At 39.5% G+C, this 25262-nt stretch overlaps 1 protein-coding gene across 2 annotated transcripts in view; it reads right to left on the bottom strand.

Annotated features, from left to right (window-relative positions):
• Nucleotides 1-25262, bottom strand: part of LOC136440938 (ankyrin-repeat and fibronectin type III domain-containing 1-like) — a 159160-nt gene that overhangs the window by 80148 nt on the left and 53750 nt on the right. For both annotated transcript variants that reach the window (XM_066437134.1, XM_066437135.1), the window contains 2 exons: nt 13999-14456; nt 3798-3895 (listed from right to left, as the gene is read on the bottom strand). In XM_066437134.1, the coding sequence (XP_066293231.1) occupies nt 3798-3895; nt 13999-14456 (556 nt within the window). The remainder of the gene's footprint in view (nt 1-3797; nt 3896-13998; nt 14457-25262) is intronic.

Genomic DNA, 25262 nt, shown 5'->3' with positions numbered 1-25262 from the left:
AAAAGATGAACATAGAATATGAGTAAAGCAGACAGAAACTGGCAAACCTTGTTTAACTGGAGAGTCAGTCAGGCAAACCCTGGCCACTGCAACGGTTACAACCGGCTGAATGCAAATTATAATCTAATTACCGTATAATTAGGTACAGACTAAACATAATTACTGGTATGACTGCTTTAAAAGCAGGGCTCAAAATTCATTTTTGGGAAACACGTCAGGTGCACTGGTGCACCTAGCCTACAAATTTACTACCGGGGTATGGGTGCAAAACATAATAAAGAGATTTTTTTATTCTTAAGAACTTCAGTCTAGATGTCTGAAATTCTATAGCTAACTTCAAAATCTTAAGCAAGACATATTCTAAGTATCAAAGTACAACCAAAGGTTCTACTGCTTTTTTCTGATACTTTAGTTTGAAGAATATTCTGTATACTAGTGTACAAGCCTACAAAAATATCTACTAGTAGGTGCACTGGTGCATCCAAAGTCAAAACTTAGGTGCACAGCTTCAATTTTGGGTGCTTAACGCTTACCGCTTATTTTGGGTGCACAAAGGTGCAAATGCACCCAGTATTTGAAGCCCTGGAAAGACGTTACAGCATAGAATATTTACTTTTCCCACAGTAAAGTTTAACTCCAGCATCAGTGTAAGTCAGTGTAAGCCTCTTAAGTTCAAAGGCTACTTTACTGGAAACAAGGAACAGTGTTTGGTATCCAAACTGTGTACATCCGAACCCAAACATTCCCCCGAGAGATTCCACAGGACTTATGTGTTAATCCTGTGTTGATACATCCCTACAGCTGAAGACAGACCGAGAAGAGACCCCACACAGGGCGGCCTGACCCCAGGCTATCAACACAGCTAAGAAACTGTTTCCTTTCCAATGTGGAGTCTAAGAGGCCTGGCAAAGGAAAGTTGAAGACTCTCTGTCCCTGTCTATCCATCTATCTATCTATCTGTATCTATATACAAAAAACAGTGTATAATACAAGATTGTCAGTATAGAAATTCTTTTTTTAAGGTGTATAAATTGTTCTAGTATGTTGTGTAGTTTACCTGTGTTTTTTCTATGGGTGATATAACGTTGGGTAACATAAATTCGGGGGTACTTAAATTCGGGATTTTTCGAAAACGGGGTATTTAGGGATATGTGCTAGATGCAACATCAGTAATACCACTAGAAATGCAAACTTGACAGACTAACACATTCAGAACACTGCCTGAAAAGCTTCGATAACCATGCATTAGAAGTTGGCTACGTCAAAAACTCTCCGTCCCTTATTGACAGAGTCTGGGGGCTTCGTGGGAGACTCACACTGCACGGTTGTTCGCTGGTTTATAAGACAAATGTCACATCTCCTGCCTGCTAAACACAATTATTTACAAGACAACTTATTACAATCTCTTTTGCTAACCTGCAACTGGATTCTAAGTGTGATAAATCATCAAAACTCCTCTTTGTTGCTACAACCTACGGCACGTGTATTTTCCCGCCGCCATATTGTTACCCAGAATCATGTCGTCAAGCAGACGACAAAAGGTTTATGAGGAACACTTTTTTGTCTAAATGTTGCGTGTGATAGTGGACTGAAGACGATATTTTCCTCAAAGTTTGCTCCTAACACAACAAGGAACACATGGACATAGTAGTATAACCATTGCTACGGCATCCAGCTAACTTGCCATGAATAATGTACACGTTGCCAGGACGGTGGGGATCGACTTTGAGTGACGTTCAACCCACTCAACAAACGGGATGTTAGCAAAGGCCTGATGTGTGCGGTGCGGCCGTTTTTTCGTGTATTTTTTTTTACTTGAACACGTCTATATCCATAGCACTCTCCTCAAGCCAAGGATGGAACGAATAGCTGCTGTATAAAATGTGATTAGCGGTAAGATATTCAAGACGAATCTTCTCTCCCGAATTAATGTGCCCCCCTGTCCGACAACACTGTCATTGTGCGTGCGGCGGACGGTAGTTTCAAGTTGAAATATTATGGTGTCAGCACGACTAGAGACAAAATCTACCATATATATGATTAGTGCAAAGATAGTACATGATACTGACAGAATAATAGAAAAAAAGGATGGTTTATTGTTCTACTAGATTGATTTCAGTCAACCATTATCGGAAAAATCCCGAATTTATGTTACCCAACGTTACCCGAAATAAAGGAATCTAAATCAAAAATATCTCTATCACTCTCCCTCTACGTCTCTCCCTCTCTGACCGTCTGTGTCTCAGTCTGTGTCTGTCTTTCTCCATATCTCTTTCCTCCCCCCCTCTCTCTCTCTTTCTCTCTGTTTGATCATGCATAAAAAATAATGTCTGCTGATGACAGGTAAGACCCCACACAATGTGCCCTGGCCCCAGGCTACAGTATCACCACAGCTAGGAAACATCCCTCAATGTCTGAGGTGCGAAACCAACCTAATGGGCCTGCAGTTCTGTTACAAGCTGCTAGAAGGAGCTGGAAAGCAATGTACAGGTTCCCTAGCATAGAGTTGGCAACAGGTGGCCATTGGGGCATTCCTCAAAGATACCACATTATCATATATTGAAGATGAAGGTTAGACATCCAGTAAGAACATTACATAATCCAAAATGAATCAAGCAATGGGATGAATGCTCTAATGTCAGATATTTCATCCACTGTCTTTCATAAGTTGCCTTCAGAAGTCTTATTATCAGTCTTTAGAGAATTATCCAGTTGCTTGATTCATTTACGTAGTATAAGGCCACACCAATTTAATTTTTTTTTGGTCAATGGAATTTAAAAAAAATGCTAGATTGGAAAATCAACATGAAAACAGAATCTCAGAGGAGAGTCTGTACTTTGGTGCACACAGTTTCAGGGATTGAACAGGGTCAGGTGCAAGTTTCCATCCCAGCCTTCTGTTTAATGATGTCTTCATGCTAGACATTAAATCGTTGCCGCCTTCTGTCATACAGTATTGTCATGAATTTGACATTCAGTAGCAGTATAAAAGTCAAATACATGTACTATCAACATACACACATTCTTCTGGAAACTGTTTAACTGCTAACCTCCATCAACATTTGTCCGTCAGGTTACATATATCCGCCACTTTGAAAAACAGTGTGTTTGAGAGATCTCTAGTGCAGCATCCTCAGGTATGCATGGTTTATATATACAGGAGTGCATTATTCTGGGGGACATCAGGTTGGAAATCTGTTTGTACGAATCTTTTCGGGGTGGCAGAATTTTTTGTCTGTTTGTTTGCTTGTATTGCATACCCGGTAAACCACATGAAGGCGTAACACACCAGGTTTGTACTGAAGAGTACAAGCTCACAGCATATCTGGACCGATTTATATGATCCACACACACCCCTACTCTTTTCATTAAGTGTTTTGGGTTCTTTAACGTGCTTGAAGTGTGGCTCTCCTCAAACACGAGACCTCCATTTATCGTCCTTTCTGAGGGACGTCGCTAGCTAACTGAATCTAGGTACTCATTTTCACCTGAGTAAAGTGGGGAAAGTCGGGTAGAGTGCCTTTTCCAAGGGCACAACGTCAATGGGACAAATCAGGGAACCCCGGATTCGAACCCGGTATTTCTGGGCTCTGGGGCAAAACACCCTGCCACTGCTCACTGCGACGCCACCGACAGAATTATTATGGTGAAATTAACTTGGTAGATGTTAAAAGCTTCTTGAGATTTATTCATAAGCAAAATAAAGTGTCTTAACTCTCACAAATTAATGAGAATAACTCCAAAGAAAATGTCGTGAAGACTTTTTCACGAAGAACAAAAATTGGGAAATATCTCACCAGTTCCTGAATGACTGTGTCTGCCGTCTGGATCCTGATGTCGTCTATTGCACACAGGTAGTTCACGTTGTCGTCATCTTCCAGTCTCCAGGCAGCATCTGCGGAAAATGATTCATGGTCAGATTTTTGATTTTTTATATCTTATTTCATTTTTTCATAAAAAACTTTATCAGCAAAAACATAAATATACATCATAAAGAAAGTCTTAACACTTTACAATTCACAGTCAGATGGTAAAGATAAAGTGTTGAACCTTAGACTGAGGACAAGGTATGACGATTTTGTGTTAGATAGTTACTGAAGTACAATGCAGCTTCACAACGGCTCGCATATTTCGCCAAGCACACGGGGTCAACCCGGGCCTACTGTTCTCGATAAGGGTTCTTTTATTTGCAGAGGTTTGACACCCTAAAGCTCCCTTATACACGGGGCCCCCAGCTTTATGTCCCCCTCTGATAGGAAGTAACTTCAAGTTGGTAGAGGCGGACTCTATAATTAGTTTTGAATTCAATTTAACAGTTGATGATGTTGATAAACAAATTGCATGCAAATACAAAATCATTTAAAAGATTGAAAAAACAACTTCAGTGCTGGATTTTATCCTGATTCTCTTTCTAGTATACTGCAGACCAAATGCAAACAGGTAGGTGGAGCTGCAAGAACAAAATCATACGGGCTACCAGTAACCTAAAACAGTCCGCTTTCTTTGAGAAACAAACACTGCCTTCTATTTCATTTTACTTTATTTCTAACCTTTGTCTGGAATTACACTGTCTGTCCAGAAGTATAGTGTCACCTGTATATAATAAACAGGAATATCTTCATGATGCAGCTATGGTAAGCTTGAGAGAGAGCGTCTCAGCCATAAACTTGTGATTTACTTTAAATCTGGACACTCAAAATTCATAAGACGTACGTAGTGTATTTTTTTGACAGTCATGAATTCCCTAAAGACACCAATTCACTCTAAAACTTTATTGAGTCAGCTAAAAACTCCTCACATCACTGTGCATCACAACTAGAATGCCATGCTGAGGTCAGTACTGTCGGAGAAAGACAATAAATATCATTACCTCAATTATGACACCTGGCCTAGAAGGTCGCCGTTTCTTAATCTATGTTGACATTCATTATTATTATATGGGGTAAGTTCTAAAAGTTCAGCCAGGTTGCATATAAAACTGAATTTTATGGTGAGATAGTTTACCTACTGAGATAAATTCTGGGGAGGACATGGTTGATATCACCATGGCAACAGGGGATCATATTGGTTTATGACCTGTTCAGATGATGGAGACTACATTTTGTAATCAAAATAGATATGCTATCTAGGCTCATATACTTATGAACATCAATTCTTGAGGGCGGATAACTGCCAGTTGCTACATTACATAAAGTACATATATTCTGACTTACATAAACACCATAAAAAGGGTACTTACAGTAATTGGTACCATTAAGATATCTTAAATTGATGTTACACAAGTTGCTTGACTCTGAACTGCACTTTAAAAACTTGTCAAGTTTTTCAAGTGTACTTTAAACCTTCCCAGGTCACATGTTAGAAAGTGTAAAATGAAGGAAGAGTGGATTTATCTGCTATTTCCCAAATTAAAAAGAAATGCTTAACTAGAAGAACATGTCTAGTGTAAAAGAGGTTAAACAATGAAAACGGAGTCTGAGGTATAGGTATGCATCTTGGTTCACACAGTTTGAGATTCAGGTTTTCCTTCTAAGTCTTCTGTTTTAATTTTGTCCTCTAAGGCCACACCAATTTAATTTCTTGATTAACGGATTTTTAAAAAATTATAGCACCAAAAAAATCATGAAAACAGAAGGCTGGGGTGAAAACTTGCAACTGACCCTGTTCACTCCCTGAAATTGTGTGTACCAAAGTACAAACTTTCCTCTGAGATTCTGTTTTCCTGTTGATTTTCCAATCAAGCATTTTTTTTAAATTCCTTTAACCAAGAAATTAAAATGGTGTGGCCTAATGTTGATTTTTTTTGCTAGGAAATGTGTGGCCTTATAGTAACTTATGCAGACTGGTGGATACTTCATGGCACCGTTAAGAGCTCAGAATCATGTTACACAAGTTTCTCAAGTTAATGTTAAAGGAAAACCTAATAAGTATAACTAAATGTTCTACATGTATATAATAACACATACTAGAAAATGGAAGATGGAAGACCAGAGGAGTCAACCGGCTACAGCAGTTTTGGAAAATTATTTCAAAAGGTTGGTAGAACATATTAGGATATTGGCTACGAGATTCTTTTTAAACAACCAGTAAGCGCCACTTACTTACATATAGCAGTGAGAAGCAGTACTCCAGTCAGAAGCTCTGAGGAACATGTCTGATTAGACACCAAAACATCAACAGGTGATATTTACTGGTTGTGCAAAAAGAGTCTCCAATATCCTAGTTTTCTATGTTGTTTCTCAAATCTAAAAGAAATACCCAACACAGCTATGGCCACTCAGACATCACTGAAAACATAGGGAGGGATAAGACAACTTTATAAAGAGGGGTTCATCAATGTTAGTGGGTATAAAAAAATTGAAAGTGAAGGTTGTTTGTAAGAACACATGTTTCAAATTTATATCACAATCAAATGGGTACCTACAGTACTTGGCAACATCAATTAAGACAGCTTTGATTGATGTTACACAAGCCTCTTAAGTGTAACTTAACCTAAATCTGTGTCACATGTTAGAAAGTGCTATAGGTGAAGGATGTCACCATTTGATTTCTATGCTCTCATCTTTAATGTAAACAGTCTGAGGGGAAAGGCTGAACCTTTAAATTTGTGAAATCTGTAGCTTTATCAGTCATAATACTGTGTAAATCATCATCATCATTCCAGGGCGTTGTAAACAAAAAGTGATAAAAACGTCCTGAAAACTATCTTTGAGCTATACATTTTCTACTGTCTTTTTTTGTCAATTTGATCCAAAATCTTTATTTAAGATGTTTTCAAGGAATTAAGATATAGAAGACAGTGACGCTTTACTGACAGTTTGAAAGACAGTCTGAAAAAAATAAAACTTTTTGAGGCGTTGATATCATTGCAGTAAGACTTCTCAGATAGCTTTCGTTCTGTAATAGATATGAGACAAAGATGGACTGCCACTATTACAGCAATCCAAAATGTCATGGCAAATTCCAGATTGCCATAAAGAATAAATCCGTACACTGTGCGATGCATGCTAAACAGGGCACTGAGGCATCGCAGTATGAACCTTCATACTTTATCCTTATTCTTCGGAACGTTACAGTATTAAGAGGCTTTGTCAAAGCAATGGTTAATGGGAATTTGTCATGCAGGAAGGCTCTAGTTATATAATACTTGGGATATCAAAGCTTTATTTCAGTAGGTGAGGCTCAGAGATAGCTTTCAGAAAGCTGATCCCTATCTCACGACTTACACCCAAGGCACCTGCCTGCCAAAACAAAAAGCAGGAAAGAGCGATATCACAGCTATACCAGATTATTTTTTATGTGTGCATTAAACTGTCTATCACTAACGACTGAAAACACAAGATGGGATGAGAGGACTTTGAGAATATCAATGTTAGTGTGGGTGAAACAAATTGAAAGTGACGTGTGAAGGTTGTTTCTAGAATGATAGAGGCAGGCGGCTGCCAAAACAAGGGAGAGAAGAACGCTGGAACAGCGAGCAGATTAATATTGGAATGAGCAGAGCACTTTGGACTAATGCTTCTGACCGTTCACAGCTTAAAGGAACATATGCAATTTTTTGTGAAGCGGTGGGTCTTAACGCTTCGTTGAAAATGAAAAAAATCTCAAGATTTATTCTGAAAATCTCAAGATTTTGTGCTAGATCTTGAGATTTTATGAGATGCTCTTGAGATTTTAGGAGACAATCTTGAGATTTTATGAGAATCTTAAGATTTATAAGACCATCTTGAGATCTTTGAAAAGGTCTCTAGATTTCTCCAGGATGTTTCAAAGCATTTCACTGTTTTCGCAACATCTTGTCTCTTGAGATTTTTTTAAAGCATCTTGAGATGCGATGAAAAAATCTTGAGATGCTTTGAAACATCCTGGAGAAATCTTGAGACCTTTCCAAAGATCTCAAGATTGTCTTACAAAATCTTAAGATTGTCTCATAAAATCTCAAGATTGTCTCATAAGATCTCAAGATTGTCTCATAAAATGTCAAGATTCATCACAAAATGTTGAGATTTTCAGAATAAATCTTGAGATTTTTTTTCATTTTCAACGAAGCGTGAATAAACCTGCTGGGGGTCATTATGATCCGTTGTGTATCAGAGAAGTGTTTCACAAAATATTGGATCTGTACCTTTAAGCTGTAAACGGTCAGAAGCATTAGTCCAAAGTGCTCTGCTCATTCCAATAATAATCATGTCGCAAGCAGGACTGTTAATGACAGATGCTACGATTGGGGTGCGTATGTTAAAGGGGTTCTGCTCTTGGAAAATGTTTGCGGTGGTTTTATTTTCACGTTTTTACAGTGAACAGACTGTCTATCAAAAATTCATACAAGGTAAATATACTTTTCAACCACATTTAATAACAGTTACCGGACTACAGATTTGTTTTGACCGCAAACTTAAAACCCTGTGAACACTTCCTTAATCCCCTTCTACCACAAACTTAAGTTCCCAGAAAAATGAAAGAACATAGCAATCTAGCCTATAAGTGCACTTTTTATCGTTACCGTTGTACATTGTAAAAGATATAACACTATTCATCGCAACAGTCATCTAAGCGTTATGGGTTGAATTTGACTCCCTCTCGAGATGACGCAAAGTTTTATCCGGATATTATCAGCAATCAGGCCATGTAAGTATACTTTTGATAGTTACGGTTGTACAGTCTGCAAAAGATATAATATAATTGTTCATTGCAACAGCAATCTAAGCAGGGAGTGGTGTTATGGGTTGAATTTGACTCCCTCTCGAGATGAAGCATCATCTGCCCATGCTCCGAGCCATCACACAAGGTTCCCAGAAAAATGAATATAACAATCAAGCCATGTGAGTACACTTTTGATAGTATTGCACAAGATATGAAATAACTGTTCATTGCAACAGCAGGGAGTGGCCTCATGGGTTTGACTCCCTTCTAGATGACGCAAAGTTTCATCTGATCGCCTACGCACACCCATGACACTAGGGCCCTAGAAAAATGAATAGATATATAATAGCAATCAGGCCATGTAAGTACACTTTTTACGGTAACGTTGTATATTGCAAAAGATATGATATAATTGTTCATCTCAACAGCTATCTAAGCAGGGAGTGGCGCTATGGGTTTGATTTGACTCCCTCTCGAGATGACGCAAAGTTTCATCCCGCCCACGCAAAACCATCACGCCATCACAGCAGACCGAAGTAATCATGTGGATATCAGACCTCAGCTCACTACTAGTACTACTGCTGAGGGAAATTCCCCTCCCACGCGTTATTGAAGTGTCATTACATGCAGTGAACCAGTGGGAGGGGCGGTAAGCCATTCATGTAGTGGGAGTCTGTGGGTAGAAGGTACGGTCAGGGACATTACTTCTGGAACAAGAGGTTAGGAGTTCGGATCCTGGCTGTTTTTTTAGTAGCTCACATGACATGCGCGCTACTGGGCTGAAAATCAAGCTATGTAACATGCAAGTGTTACATGTTACAACCATCTGTGATCACGGGAAGACTGTAAGGTGCAATAAGGGAGAGTGTTAATGCCCAGTCACGATTCAGCCATTTTCTTTACGACGAATGCAAGCATTAGTCTAGAACACATTCAGATGAACAATATGTCCTCATAGGGACAAAGCTTCAGATGTAAGCCTTTTTATTACTTTACAAATGAAGCTCTGTCTTTTAATGTTTTTTATTTGTATGTAACAGCAGCGCTGTTTTGCCCAGGGTTATGTTTCATGGCCAGTATATATTATGCATTATGGGAATTACTGTAGTGTAATGGTGGCCACAGGTGTTTTCACAACAGCCTGCGAATGCTAATTATGATGATAACATCATGGCTTTTATGTTCAAACTACCAATAGAATACTGTATCCTCATTGTTGTAATGGCAAGGTTTTACAGTTATAGGGTATGCAACAAACATAACTTCTGAGCGTAATGTAAGCAAAATTTGTGATACACGTACAATGAGGAACAGAATACAATCTTAAATAGGCAAATCTTACATCAAATTCTAAAAACTTCTCAGTTCCAGACCAGCGAAAGGTCTGCTAAAAATGTGATTGTGTCAGGTTTTTGTTTGTACTGCTATTTTTTTTCCTAGCAGTTATTCTGGTACTAGAATTCTAAGTACACTTGATATGGCTGTTATATTCGTCACAACAGTCTGAAATCTTCCTGGTAAAAGAAGTCTGTCCCACTCATTGCACATACTGAATATGCGGAAAGGAACTGTGCATTCTGTGCATCTTCCATTCATGTTTCCCCAGTTTTACACCACTTACAGAACCAAAGAACTCAGCAGGACATAATGGAGGGTTGATAACACTGAATCACAACACCCTGATCCCCCCTCAATTAGGTGTAACGTAATGTAAGGTCTCAGTTGGCTTCCCTGTGAGACCGCCATTATTCAGCCATTAGTTCTACAAGGATGGCGCGAAGAAACACAGGGGCCTAGCAGGGATATACGCACATCACACTGCAGGGTTTCATATTGTATGTAACTTAATGTCTATATTCTATTGTATTACCAGGCCTCTTTGTAAAATGTACAGGGTATCATAATTATAAAAGAGGTAAAAGATAAAAACAAAATATTGAAGTTAAGAAAAGGTTTACCGACAATGCCCACACTATACAAGACATATAATGTTACACTCTGAGCAGAATCTAACATGACTTTTTACTGAATGATAATTCTTATCTTCAAGCTGTCTTGATTTTTTTATTTCATCCCATTTCATTGACTTCATGGATTTGGCAATAGCAACATATTATAAAAAAAAATGTGAAACTCTTTGAAATGATTAACAATTTATAAAATGTCCTTGACATGGTTTTAAAATACTTCATGACATAAATATGATACAGGAAAGTCCAATATTGGAATATCTGAATATCAGTACATTAGGAAGGTCTTATCCTTTGTGTATATAAGAGCAAATTGCAATGTCCAAAGTAATTATTATGCACGGCACCCATATGAGGCAAGAACCCGCCAGAAATATCAACTTTGTTTCAGATTAATCTTTTATACAGTGGTGTGATTTGTGCTGACATGCATTAGCCTTACAGCTACAGGCAGTATTTTTACGGATGAGAGCTCTCTCCAGAATTCCCCGCGGAGGCCAAAGTACAAATCTCAGCATATTTGGGTCAAAAGGCGATACCTCCGCGATGAATAATACATGTGCGAATACCGGTGGGGTCAGCTGGCAGGGTTTCTATGACGTCAACTCGTAGATGAAGGCCGAACCGCCGGACTCATTTACAAGGCTTTCTCTCCGAGGGCAGATAGTCCTGATTAATAATTAATAGGCACGAGAGTCCCTTCTCATCATGTGGTTATTTGAATGAGTGTTATGGTAAAATGATGAACAAGACTGATGAAAAGGAATTTTGAAGAAAAAAAAACTAGTCAATTAGTCGACACTAGTAAGGAACTGTTAGCTTGTTTTGCAATTTTTTTCACATTTGTGGTCAACATGAAAAAATGTGGTTGACATCAAGAGCAAGTGACATTATCTCAAAAATGTTTGCTTCAAAATTGGCATAAAATGTACCATCATGTAAGTCCTTTTCACATAAGATTAGGTTTAGAGGCCAAGAGGAACCAAAAGAAACAACTTGGAATTACATAGCATCTGACCTTGGTGCTGAAATGTTGCTGTGATAAAGAAATAAGATGGGGCGATAAACTTGGCCGCCAGGGCATGTCTGAGGTAAAATCTGTCTTAAATGTCAATACTATAGGATAGGATAAGACCTAAAGGGCATGACTGCTATAAGATTTGTATTGAGATATCAACCCAGAGGCCATACAAGTTTGTATTTCTTGGTTCTTGGATTTTTGTGGGAAAATATTGGAGAAAGCGGGTGAAATTGAATACATGTAATAAAACAACTCAACACGCTTTTATCTGTGCTCATTGGACACTAATAAGTTTTTATTCCTTCATCTATTAGTAAGTTTATTCCAAGGTTGTCACCCACACCCAGGAAATCCTTATCTTAAAACGATCTTTATGACAACAAACTTTGATAATGAAGCAATCAGTCTTGCTTAAATCTCCATAATTGCGTGCGGAAGTGGCAGCTGATGCTGAATTAGGCATTCAACAGGACTTCATCATAAACTTCTAAGATTAACAAACAGGAAACGTTAGTCATAGCAAGAATAATATTGATGAAGGCAATTCTAAAATACTTTTAGACCGGTACTTTGCTCAAGTCTGGTAGGGACAAACATGGAAGGATAAAGGGGTTTGATGTTTCAAGTATGTCAATTGAAGGTTTTCAAGCGCTTAGTTCTTGCCTTTTTTTGTCTTCTTATGTCTTGTTAACGTTCAGTTTACCAGTGAATTGATGGTTATTTTGTTCCAGTCATTTTTCTCTCTGCCTGTTGAATTTTGTGTACATTGTAGTATGGATAATTCCCTAGCACAATGACTGTGTTGAATTTGTCAAAAAAAGTTTCATGGTTTTATCCTTCCATCATACAGAAAGGAGATTGGTCCGTCTGGAACCAATGCTGACGTATGATGGTCATTTCGACAGCTTCTTAGATAAAAAACATTACTGGCAATATCTGTTGGCGCCAGGAACCCATAGAAAATGCCAGACATGAGGAGTCTTTCCCTTTAGGTGCCAATCATCTTCACCTAATATCTTGACTGATAAACAGAATTCCAAGTTTCATGCATCTAGTTTCCATGCATTTTCTCCCAGTGTACACCAGAAGCTTTGAGTTTTTTCCTTGTGGGCAAACGTTTGCAAAGGGCAGTGTTCATATTGGCAGGGCTGCCTCCAGGTTCAATTCTTTTTCCATCCCATTTACTGTTGGGAGCCCATGTTGTTGATTTTTGTTGTAAAATCTATCATTTTAAGCTTACAAAAATACAGTTTCACCAGTTTAGTGTCATGAACTTCTGAATTTTTGGATGGACGGGGTAAAATTTTTCATTGTCCAAATTTCTGGCCAAGCCTCCAGCAATTTACAAGGGTTTGTTTGTTATTGATTTATTTTTGTTAAGAGAAAACTGCCTCTCAGAAAATCTGCCAATAAGGTGAAATAATTTTAGGTTTTTCGGAACATGCCTGGATGTTGCGACAGCTCCTGGAGACTGCTCTGAACAGTTCAGGTCAACATCAGGACCCCTCTCCAAGCGTCCAGGCATGGCTAGAAAAACCTGATATTATTTCATCTCATCGGCAGACTTTCTGAGGGGCAGATCATAGTTTTCTCTTGACAAAAATAAATCAATAACAAACCCTTGTAAATTGCCGGAGGCTTTTTTAATCAAAGCCAGGTTAGCAAGTAATTTCCACCCTTTCAGTGCTCATTAAGGGATTAGAATCAGCCCGGAAGATGATCTGTTTATTACACCCATTGTTGTCAAATAATCTATGCAGGACCATCAATCAGCTGTCTGCACGTGCCATCATTGAGGACTGTTATTTCCTAACAATATGCTAGATAAGGGTGGGAGGGGCTTCCATTTCCAGATGCTGTCTGGCACCTTATAAAAGTTTCTCAGCTATGATTGGGAGCCGAGGAAGAAGCTGTTGCACTTTTCATTTGTGTCTCAGTCTGTAATGCTTACACTTTGTAAGCTAAAGGATAAATAAAGCTGAGAGAAACACAAAGGACAGAGAAATGATTCTGACCTCAAGTCAATGCTTACATACTAAGAGATAGCGAGCTAAATCGGAGTCACCTCGACAACTTCAAGCCAATGCTCAAGAGATGGCGAGCTAGTCTTTAAGGGACTGAGGTAGAAGCCGTAACGTTGTACTTTATTTGTGTGTCACTCTGTATACACATTTGTATATTCATTTTGTTAGAAAGAATGAATAAAGTTGAGGAACACATAGGAAATTGAAATGCTTCTGACCTCTTGTAGGGATGGTGCTCCCATCCACTGATCCGCTGATGTAGCAGCAACTTTTAATCATTTGTGTCTCAGTCTTTATATTTTGTAAGTAAGGATAACTAAAGCTGAGGAACACATTTTACCTCTTGTGGGGATGGTGCTCCCATCGACAGGGGGCTGAGGTAGCAGCCTTCTCCTCCTCTCAGTGGTCTCAGTACTTTCCACATGAATCTGAGGTATACACAGTGTTGTGGGTCCGCTGGGGGGCTCCTCTGCAGCCAGCCTGCTGCAGTCCTGCGCAGATTTCCCCATGGAACCCTTCCCAAGTCTTAGCAGGTTGTCTTCTCCGGCATTAGCCTGGAGTCTGAGCAAGTCGTCTGCGCTCGAGGAGCGCCTTTTCTGAGGGGTTGAGGGGAGAGTCCGCGAGCGAGAAAGTTTTCTCTCCGCTTTCGGTTTGTCTGGTTTTATCTCTATGGTGACCTCTGTGGTGTTGGAAGGCTTGGAAGGCCTCCTGTCTTGCTTGTATTTCCCCCGCAATGTGTCAGGGCTTAATTCCTCTGGTTCAACATCCTTGTCCTTTTCCATGGAGTCCATGCGACTTCTGCAGCAGAAAAAAAGGGAAGACACGGTTTAAGATACAAAAATGAAATTTACTTCTGAATCAAGTCAAGTCAAGTCAAGTCAATACATTATGTATATTCAAAAAAAGTCTTACATGCACATAATATTTGGCCATCATGGCCACTTTTTGGTGGCAGTTTACTTATTTTCCAATTGATCCCAGATCTGAACTTTTAAATCATCTCTATAAGAGAGATCACCTGTCTATTGTGGACATCTTTGTCAATTTCCTTGAGTGTTTACTGTTGACAGATTTGAGTATACTTGACAAAATAGTTTTACATTGTAGTAAGTACTAAAAAGTGCACTGCAATCCAAAGATAAAACCTAGGTTCAAAGTTTATTGAATACATATTGGTATGTATAGCTGCTAGAAAGTCCCAATGGGAAATCCAGAATACGGGAAACACCACATAGCGAACACTGAGCAATCTACAAACTATCTTTCCAACAGGAATAATCGTTTAACAAAAAGTTAACAACTGCCATGATTGCTTTTACTTTAATAATAGGGTCCTCCATAACTTTTCAGCAGTCAGATGAAAGAAAATCTCTTACTTCAAAGTCAAGCTGCTTGCATGCAAGGCTATATATTACTGATGGACAGTTTACACATCAATTAACATGTCAGCTATTTCCAGAGAACAGGCATTAGCAGGTGAGTAGAAATGCTGACGTGAATTGCCATGCTAATCTTTCCTCACACAGCAATTTCCGAGGCCACATTTCAAGGATTTGTGCCCCCAAGAGAAGGTGATTCCAGTCAATTTGCAGGGTCTGATTCAGGGATGAACCAAAATCCTTGGTGAAATGGATCTGGATTTCTTGGAAAATCCTTTTTTATCTTTTGGTTTATCAAGAAGTATAGATTTCAAACCATCAGCATCCTAAAAGATAATTCTCAGGGCTCAAAATAACGTGTTCATGCGCACCATTGTGCACCCAACTGTGCACCTAACTTTAGACTGTGAGTGCACCGGTGCGCCTGCATATTTGTGTAGGGTTACTAACTTACATACGTAAAGGTATTATTGTACACTGATATATAGCACATTCAAGAGTCAGAAAAAAAATTCAACCTTTCTTGTATACCACACTGTTTCGAATTTTGAAGTTTGCCAAAGAATTTCAGATTTACGCTCTGAAGACTGAGGCAGTAAAGTCTGTTATTGGGCTTTACTGATGTTCTACTTAGTTGTGTATTGTACACTGAAACTGTTTTTCTGTACACTGAAATTTTCGGTTAGTTGCACCAGTGAACCTATTCTCAAAAATGACTTCCGAGTCTGATTCTATTTTGGACCAGAAATCTTTGCCTAAAAGATGTTGTTCGTCTGAGTCTTTTCTGACCATGACTACTGCAAGATAAGGTTTAAGCCACTCACTTGCAAAACCCTTTAAACATTAACAGCCAGCTATTCTTGGCTTACGATGGGTGACCAGTTATAGCATGGCAAACCCCTTTAATATTGCTTGTTCACCTTTTTACTGATGCTGCACCATTAAACTCGTAATTTCCAAGCTCGCTAAAAATAGTTTATCAGATCTATAGAAGCACCAGTCCAATTAAGGGTGGGTTTAGCATGATGGGAGAACAGCGGACGTTTGGTCCTATCACCTACACAAGCATGGATGGTGAAAGTTAAGTGTTGTCCATATCCATCAAGTTGTCGGCCATATCAACACGTCATGCCTTATACAGTATAATGCAATTTCTCCTCATCTTCTATTCTTTTAGAATATATTTTTACCATAAAAAGGCAAAAAATTCAATTTTGCCTTGGTTTATGCAATTGATTTCAAATAACAGTTAACACTTTCAAAAATGATTTTTCATCTATGATGCCAAGAGTTGTGTTCTGTTAGATTTATGCTTCAGATCAACACTATAACTTGGACAAATTGTTCAAATTTACTACCCAATTACTTCTACTAACTATGAAATATGGCCTTATTGGATACAGTTGTAGGGAAGTGTCGCGTCTCCAACATTAATATAGACATGTGGGTGGAATTATGTATAAAATGTGCAGTTACATGTATCATTTGTTATCTTCTCTGATATATGTTGTAATTATCTTTTATGACTGTTTAGAAAGAGGGCACCTTGACAAGACAATTTTTTTTAAGTACAACTAAGTTCACAAAGACAACTGCTAAGTAAGTAACTATTTTCCATCTAACTTATTTCAAAAGTCTTCGGTTCTTTACAATTCGGAAGAGTGATAGATACCTGTCCAGTAACTTGCATAACACCTCGATGACTGTGTAGTTTTTCCATATCCCAGGGTTGGAAAACTTTTGGGTTTGAATTAGAGCACAACCTTTAATGCTGTCGATACAGTATTGAACATAGTGTAGTATAATTATATACATGTAGATTTTTTAAAAATCTTAGAGTGACAGTAAAAACATAAGACGACTGCATTTTGAAGAAACTTTCTTCAAATGCTAAGGGTGCCAGCATATACAGGTGGCAGTAGGTGTTGGCTTAGGTCCTTATAGGACACATCCCTACTGATGGTCTAGGACTGGTGTTCCTTTAGTTTAGATGACGGTGCATTTCATAGGAAACTGCACACAATGACTGCAAGCTAAGAAAAGTCTGAGACAGGACACAGCCCTAACTACGTACTGACACAGTGTAGTTCATAGATTGTGAATTTTGCCATCGACTTTCTGCACACGCACAGACTGACGGCCTGCGAGACTGACAGTTGGTTTAGGGCCGACCGCTTCACATGCCAACGGAAATCCTTTGCGTAGGCGGGGCGGCTTAATTTCTCCGAGGCACTGAACACAGTCACGACCGGCAATAACTCCTCCCATCAACAGACAATATCCTGCAGACAGCCCGGGAATCAAACCGCGTGGGCGTGAAGGGCCGATTGACGTCATCTCTGCCCAAACCTAATTGCCGCTGCCCTAAAAATAGAGCGAGGGACCTCGAGAGGTAATAAGTCAGGATATTGAGTCGATTCCCACAAATCAATTTAGAATTAGAAGCCGGATGTTAATTTGAAGGGTGCGTGGTTTGATACCCCAAGGTAATATTTAGGGCGGTCCAATGTAGTGCCTGAAAAGACTTCAAGGGGCTCGGGGTCTCTTGGATTGGTTTCGTGAATAATACATAGTTTGACGTAACCAAAAACTGTTCCATAACAGTCCAATGTACTTCCTGGAAAGATGTCAAGTGGCTCGAGGTCTCTAGGATTGGATGGTTGAATTATACATTGTCTGACGGACAATTTTATTGTCAGAAGCCTGATATTGTATAATTCTTTTGTGCTTGCTTAAATGCTATGGTCACATTTCCAAACCGGGGCCAGGCCAGGCAGTTTGGGGGAAGGAAGAATTATGATATAAAAGACAATAAAACACTCAAAGCATAAATCAATCAAAATCAATCAGGACCATAATTTGTGCATTATTACTTTACATAAACTTTTACTTTTCGTTCCCACAAACAGCCCGGCCAGGCCCCGGTTTGGAAACGTGACCATAGCATTAAATGGTAATTGTAGCTCTTAGAGCATTTACTGCCCTGGTGTACGGAGGCTTTGTTTCTGGTGTGTCTGTATGTTTGTTATGTTGGTGTGTGTTTGTAGTTATTTTAAAACCATGTCAGTGGAGTGGCAGGAAGTGAGTGAGTGGGAAGATGGTGCAAAGCTCAGACTTGCAGGACTGACAGGAAGTATCAGACATGACAGGTCATGGGGTTAATGGAAGAAGCTACTAATTCACGGGAGGCATTGTTTTTAGTCTGTGTTTTCCAGTTATATATCTTTCATATGCTAGCCACGTTCACTGTAAGGTGACAGATGTTATGTTAATCAAAATCTTATTTGCATAGTTAATGAACTACAATTATGAAACAATGCATGCAAGAAACTGTAACAGGGAGGAGTGTGATCTACAAAACTTTGTTTTCATCGGACCAATCCTCACATTATCTTTAACATTGCCCCTATGTATAAATGCATGAGATGATATAACATGCACAGGAGGTTATATTGGATAATTAACCTTTCTAAGTTCGCTTCTGGCACCTCCTTCTCTCCAAATTGCTATCAAGTCTCCGATGATTCCATCAGCTCAAGGTTAATGGAATTAGAGTCTAGATTTGCAGATCATCAGAGACTTGACATCAACAGTTACTCTCATAATTCTGCCAGGTACCCTAAGATTGCCAAGTCATAAAACAAATCAAAGGGACATCAAGGCCTTCTCAAAATGTCTTGAAGACCTGAAGTGTGCATACAAATTATTACTCATGATGCAAATTAGTAGATATCTTTAGATTCACCAATATTTTTAAATTAATGTCTCAGACTCTTAGGGCACATGGCTAGAGAGCACCCGATAGCATACAACAATCATCAAGTAGAAGATATAATCTCAAATCTTTGAGGCTATCTTGTATGTTTCCTTCAAAGCCCTAACAGTAAAAGTGTACATCACAGACTTTCACATCTTTTTCTCCTCAATCCTTTCCTTGCACTGTATGGATCAAAATAGAAAGTGCAGGCAGTGCGCTCTTGTATGTGTTCCCTTCTATCTCCTCACATCTACATCCTTAACATGCGAGCCATGTCTATCTTGAGAGAGTACCAAAGGCCTTGCTACTCGACCTCGCATGATCCTCATCTGTTGAAATTGCAGCGTTGCAGCGCAATATAATCCCTGAGATTTAGCACTGAAGTTGCCACATGCCCTGCACCTCATTAGGCATTTTACGCTGTTACCACTTTGGGAAGCAGCTATTTTAAGGCCGCACTGACTTCATTTTATGGATCACATCCAAGAAAGAAAAGTACGAAAGAAGACTACTATATATGCCCTCTTGAAACTACAGCTGCAGGACCTGGTAAAGATTTGCCACATTAATTGGTAGCTGGTGTGTTTAGTATGCCGAAGGGTGGTTATACTGGCTATACAGATACTAGTACAGGTATATTGGTTGGGGCTTTACCCATCCTTTGGAAAGGACGTAAAATGGGGGTCCTGTGTTCAAGGAGGTGCGCGTTTAAGTGGAAGGGCTAGCAACCCCTCCCTGTAAAAAATATACCCTGCTACTGAAACAGCAAGGAAACTTGCTGACCCTCTGCCACTTAAGGCACTACAGGAGTCTGAACGGATAAATACCATCAGCATGGATTATTCATGAAGTTCAACAGCAACGTTGTCCTTAGATTAGAATCTGTGACCCCCATTGACCCTCTGCTAGCAGAATATCTTAAATTAGTGTTGTTAATGTGAAGGGAATAATAAATGCTGCACAGTAACCACACAGCAATCAGCTGTACATACCCCCTTGGGGTTACGCCAGTTTGAGTCCGACCTGTTTTGAATTGCAAATCAGGAACTGCAAATGGCAATGAATTTGTTTTGTTATGTAAGGTGCCAGTCTGAAGCTAGATAGAACATAATGCCAAAGTCACTTTCACATTGACTTTTCAGTCTGTGTTACATTATGTTAATCTTGCTTGAAAGCAATAACACTTTGACTACTAAACTAAAAAGATGGTATCATACAAATCGTCCACATTAAAAGAAGTTTTCCTATATGGCGTTTAAATATTTCTTTAAACTTTTGTACATGTGTTTGTGATGATGCTTTAGGTCTAAAGTTTTTCTGTTATTCTAAAGACAGTCACATGTTCGTGGTCTTCCTGACACAACTGATCTTCTGTCTATAAAATTCCTATTAGTTAAATAATCAAGAACCTTAAAGGACAATGACTTTGTTGTACAGATAAGCAACCAAAGCTAATATTGGTTTATATCAAATTCACAAATCTTCTGTTTGTACAGTTTTGATCCTGCTTGGAATAGAATTTAAGCTAAGGGAATACAGAACATGTAAGTTAGTTTACATTAGACAAATTCGAAATTGAAAACATCCCAATCATATTTTCCGAACATTGTACAGTTTAAGATTGATTTTGTCCTGACTCCAAAGTTCCCCTCTATTTCAAAGCAACTCTTCTGTGTCTCCCTCCCACACGACATTTCAAACATGCCCAAGGGCCAGCACGGAGGGTCCTTATCTCAGGTGAACAGATGGAGCTGGAGGATTGTAACACCGGCCGCACGACTCCAAACCAGCGCCACAGGCGGAGACAAACGGCCCTGCTGCTGTTTCAGTGGGTTGTTAACTGTGTTGGAATGGCTCTCCTGGGCCTGCACACAGGCCGTGTTTTAGATAAGGACCTTTCGCTGCTGGGCGGGAAATGCGAAGAGACAATGTCAATGTAACATTAAAGTTTTTAGGGGCAATGCCCCAGGTTGGTAGTGTGAGGAATGCTGGGTGCTTTGGGACATACGGACAGCCATTACCAATGGGTAAGTACTTTGTATTATCAGAGAAAAAATGTACAGAAATCATGAAAGTTGAAAAGAAAGAGCGAGTGAGCTATGGCACAAAAAGAGGCTATAACGTCAGTTTGACTTCAAGTAATCTGCGTTCGAAGTTTGATACTAGATTAGTTGTCTACTATCGTTCAATTCACTGTCATTGAAGAAAAAGTGGGCCCTGCAATTGTCTTCCTTTACTTGGAGGACAAAATAATTCATAGCAAAATTTGCAGTCATATTTCATGTGATGTGAGTTTTTTTAATGAAGGCCTAAAGATTCCCATTTTTGACATATCCATGAAAAAAGTACATACAGAGCTTGAAAGATGTACTGATCAAACTAAGTAAAAAAGATGGCTTGTACAAGAGAAGAATGATAGCCAAAGGCTTTTCCAGAAAATTTTTCAGATTCCTGGAACAAGAAGAAAGACACCCAAATATGGCTTTTAGATTATTACTTGATTATCTCTGTTCCTGTTCTTGGAAATCACATCATGTTTTCTGGAAAATCTCTTGATAATCTTTCTACCTCGCCTAAACCATTCATATCGAATGAAAACATACCACAGCCAGGAGCTTTTTCAGTAAATATCATTTGACTTCCAAGAACTCGAGCAGATATGATCAAATATGAAAGCCAGCCACAGGGGAGTAAATATGTTATGCTCAGACAATTATGGGTCAGTCTGTGTGGCTTGTGGCATCGATTGCACAAGTGGCTAGGCAAGCAGACGCATGATCGAGAGGTCCCAGGTTCGATTCCTGGCATTCTTGGCTAGACCCTGTGTCCTTGGGAAAGGCACTTAACAAGATTTTCCCCACTCCAGACAGGTGTAAAATGGGTACCTGACTTTGGTTGGGGAGGTAAAAGGTACCGGTGGTGAAAGGAGAGGGCTCTGCCTTCCAATACTGTGCTCTAGACACAGTAGATAACACTTTGCTGCTCCTACAGCCTCAAAATAGCTATGGGACTACCTTTACCTTAGTGTGCAGGGTTTACCAAATAGGTTAGAATAACATTCCATCGATAGCTTTTTACTAATAGGTTCTGCTGTTCACACACACACACACACACACACAAACACACACACACACAAACACACACACACACACACAAACCCAAAGGCATAAAGAGAAAAAGGGATAGAGATTAGTTGAAGATTGAGAAAAAACAATAAAGCATAAAAGAAAAACTTGACTAGAAAGGCAACATTTGCGAGCAAATACAGCATGTTTAGCCATACTCCTCGCCATGCAAGAAATGGACTCTCCCAAAATAACAATGGACCATTCTAAAATACTTGCACTAAAAAAATGAATCACCCCAGTCCAAAATTGAGTCTTCCAGTAGCACCTCAACACAATATGGACCAGTCCACAACCATATCCACTAATTGATTAACAAATACACTTCTGCTAAAAATGGACTTTTTCATAATCATTCCAGCTCAAAATTGAAAGAAATAATTAAAGAATCCTCCCCTTGCAAGAATGGGATATTCCGTGCCATTTCCATGTCATTACGAACTGGGTCAATTCAGAAGCGTATAATGCAAATGAGCGGTCTGGACGTAGACAGGCGGAGTTTATTGACTCTCGGCTAGGTGTTAATTACTATGCTAATCCCCACAGCACACACTGCCAGCCCTGAGCTAGACCTCCCATTATGTTCAACAAATCTCCCTATAACATGTATAAGTCGAATTTAGACTATTTAAGTCTTTCCCCAACTGAGCTAGACCTACCGTTATGTTTGAAACACACGTCCGCTAATTGTGGTATTCAGTCTCCCTATAAGTTGAGTTTCCTCAACAGGGCTCACCAAATCCATTCTTGAGCTAAACCTACCGTTATGATTGAAACACACGTCCGCTTATTGTGGTATTCAGTCTCCCTATAAGTTGAGTTTCCTCAACAGGGCTCACTAAATCCATTCTTGAGCTAAACCTACCGTTATGTTTCAAACACACGACCGCTAATTGTGGTATTCAGTCTCCCTATAAGTTGAGTTTCCTCAACAGGGCTCACTAAATCCATTCTTGAGCTAAACCTACCGTTATGTTTCAAACACACGACCGCTAATTGTGGTATTCAGTCTCCCTATAAGTTGAGTTTCCTCAACAGGGCTCACTAAATCCATTCTTGAGCTAAACCTACCGTTATGTTTCAAACACACGACCGCTAATTGTGGTATTCAGTCTCCCTATAAGTTGAGTTTCCTCAACAGGGCTCACTAAATCCATTCTTGAGCTAAACCTACCGTTATGTTTCAAACACACGACCGCTAATTGTGGTATTCAGTCTCCCTATAAGTTGAGTTTCCTCAACAGGGCTCACTAAATCCATTCTTGAGCTAAACCTACCGTTATGTTTCAAACACACGTCCGCTAATTGTGGTATTCAGTCTCCCTATAGGTTGAGTTTCCTCAACAGGGCTCACTAAATCCATTCTTGAGCTAAACCTACCGTTATGTTTCAAACACACGACTGCTAATTGTGGTATTCAGTCTCCCTATAAGTTGAGTTTCCTCAACAGGGCTCACTAAATCCATTCTTGAGCTAAACCTACCGTTATGTTTCAAACACACGACTGCTTATTGTGGTATTCAGTCTCCCTATAAGTTGAGTTTCCTCAACAGGGCTCACTAAATCCATTCTTGAGCTAAACCTACCGTTATGTTTCAAACACACGACTGCTAATTGTGGTATTCAGTCTCCCTATAAGTTGAGTTTCCTCAACAGGGCTCACTAAATCCATTCCCGAGCTGGACCTACCGTTATGTTTCAAACACACGACCGCTAATTGTAGTATTCAGTCTCCCTATAAGTTGAGTTTCCTCAACAGGGCTCACTAAATCCATTCTTGAGCTAAACCTACCGTTATGTTTCAAACACACGTCCGCTAATTGTGGTATTCAGTCTCCCTATAGGTTGAGTTTCCTCAACAGGGCTCACTAAATCCATTCTTGAGCTAAACCTACCGTTATGTTTCAAACACACGACTGCTAATTGTGGTATTCAGTCTCCCTATAAGTTGAGTTTCCTCAACAGGGCTCACTAAATCCATTCCCGAGCTGGACCTACCGTTATGTTTCAAACACACGACCGCTAATTGTAGTATTCAGTCTCCCTATAAGTTGAGTTTCCTCAACAGGGCTCACTAAATCCATTCCCGAGCTGGACCTACCGTTATGTTTCAAACACACGACCGCTAATTGTGGTATTCAGTCTCCCTATAAGATGAGTTCAGACTATGAAAGTCTTTCCCCAACAGGGCTCACTGAGGCCGACCCTGAGCCAGTCCTAGCTAGAACTTTGGAAACACAAATGCCATGGTTGACGTAAAGATAGATAGAAACCATGACAAAGTAGAAAGCCCGACAAAAACGCCTAAAAACACGTCAAAAACCTGCCGGACCCACTCCTCTGCTTGGAGAGTAGTTGATTCCTACCATGGGGCTAGGACGATCCGCGTGTGTGGCCAACACCGCTTCCCACGCTAAAGTGACCACTCTGAGACAGATGGCCCGTGATATCTACGTCACAGGAAAGGACGTCACAGGAAAGGAGAGAGCTGATTGGCTTCACTATTGAAGCGAAATTCCGTCACCGAACTGTGAAGGAAGACCATTGTTTAGTTCTCTAATGAACGCATGTGAATACAGGAGACCGCTTTACTAATCTTCAAGCACCCACTGTTCCCAAATCAGCCAGCTAGAGAAGCTCCAGTCAGCCAGAGAAGCTCCGGGATTGTAGCACACTTCGTAATGATTAATTCAAGGATACAAAGCATTGGTATTTGGTGTCTTTGGTCTAGAGTCAAGCTACCACACGGTTATTTGCTAGCGCCAAGGTGCTAATAGCACTCCGCACAGCGGGGGAGCCGCAGAAACTGCGGTTTTCCATAATACGCTTCTGAATTGGCTCAGTTCGTAATGTAAACCAGTCGAAAAATATCCGCTGAAAATTACACTCTCGCGCATAATCAACCCAGTTCAAAATTGAATTAAAAAAGATCAACCCCAGGGAAGAATGAAGTTTTCCATAGTATACATATGAAGATTTGACAGGAGACGAAGGAAATGACCAAAAACAACATATTTGAGTCAATTCAAAGTCACCGAGAGGGTTTTAATATAATATTTGTAATATGTTTGAACTATTTTGATTAAAAGAATGTCTAAGTCACAATAGTTCTAAAGTGTTCAAACAATTAGAATTGAAACTTATAACATGTTTGAACTTATTTCACATACGTTGGAAACATTTCGAACGTAACTACACAAAAATCTCTTTATTTAGAACAGTTTCAAACCATCTATCCAAATGTTTCAATGTTCGAACAATTTGTAACAAAAGATTTTCACAATTGCCCTCATAAACGAAGGTGCTAAGTCCTCCTGTGTGTTTCTGCCTATTTTCGGTGGCC

The sequence above is a fragment of the Branchiostoma lanceolatum genome, chromosome 8 (genome assembly GCF_035083965.1).
Source record: "Branchiostoma lanceolatum isolate klBraLanc5 chromosome 8, klBraLanc5.hap2, whole genome shotgun sequence".
In the NCBI taxonomy this organism is placed as follows: Eukaryota; Metazoa; Chordata; class Leptocardii; order Amphioxiformes; family Branchiostomatidae; genus Branchiostoma; species Branchiostoma lanceolatum.
This window is presented reverse-complemented; position numbering and strand designations above follow the sequence as displayed.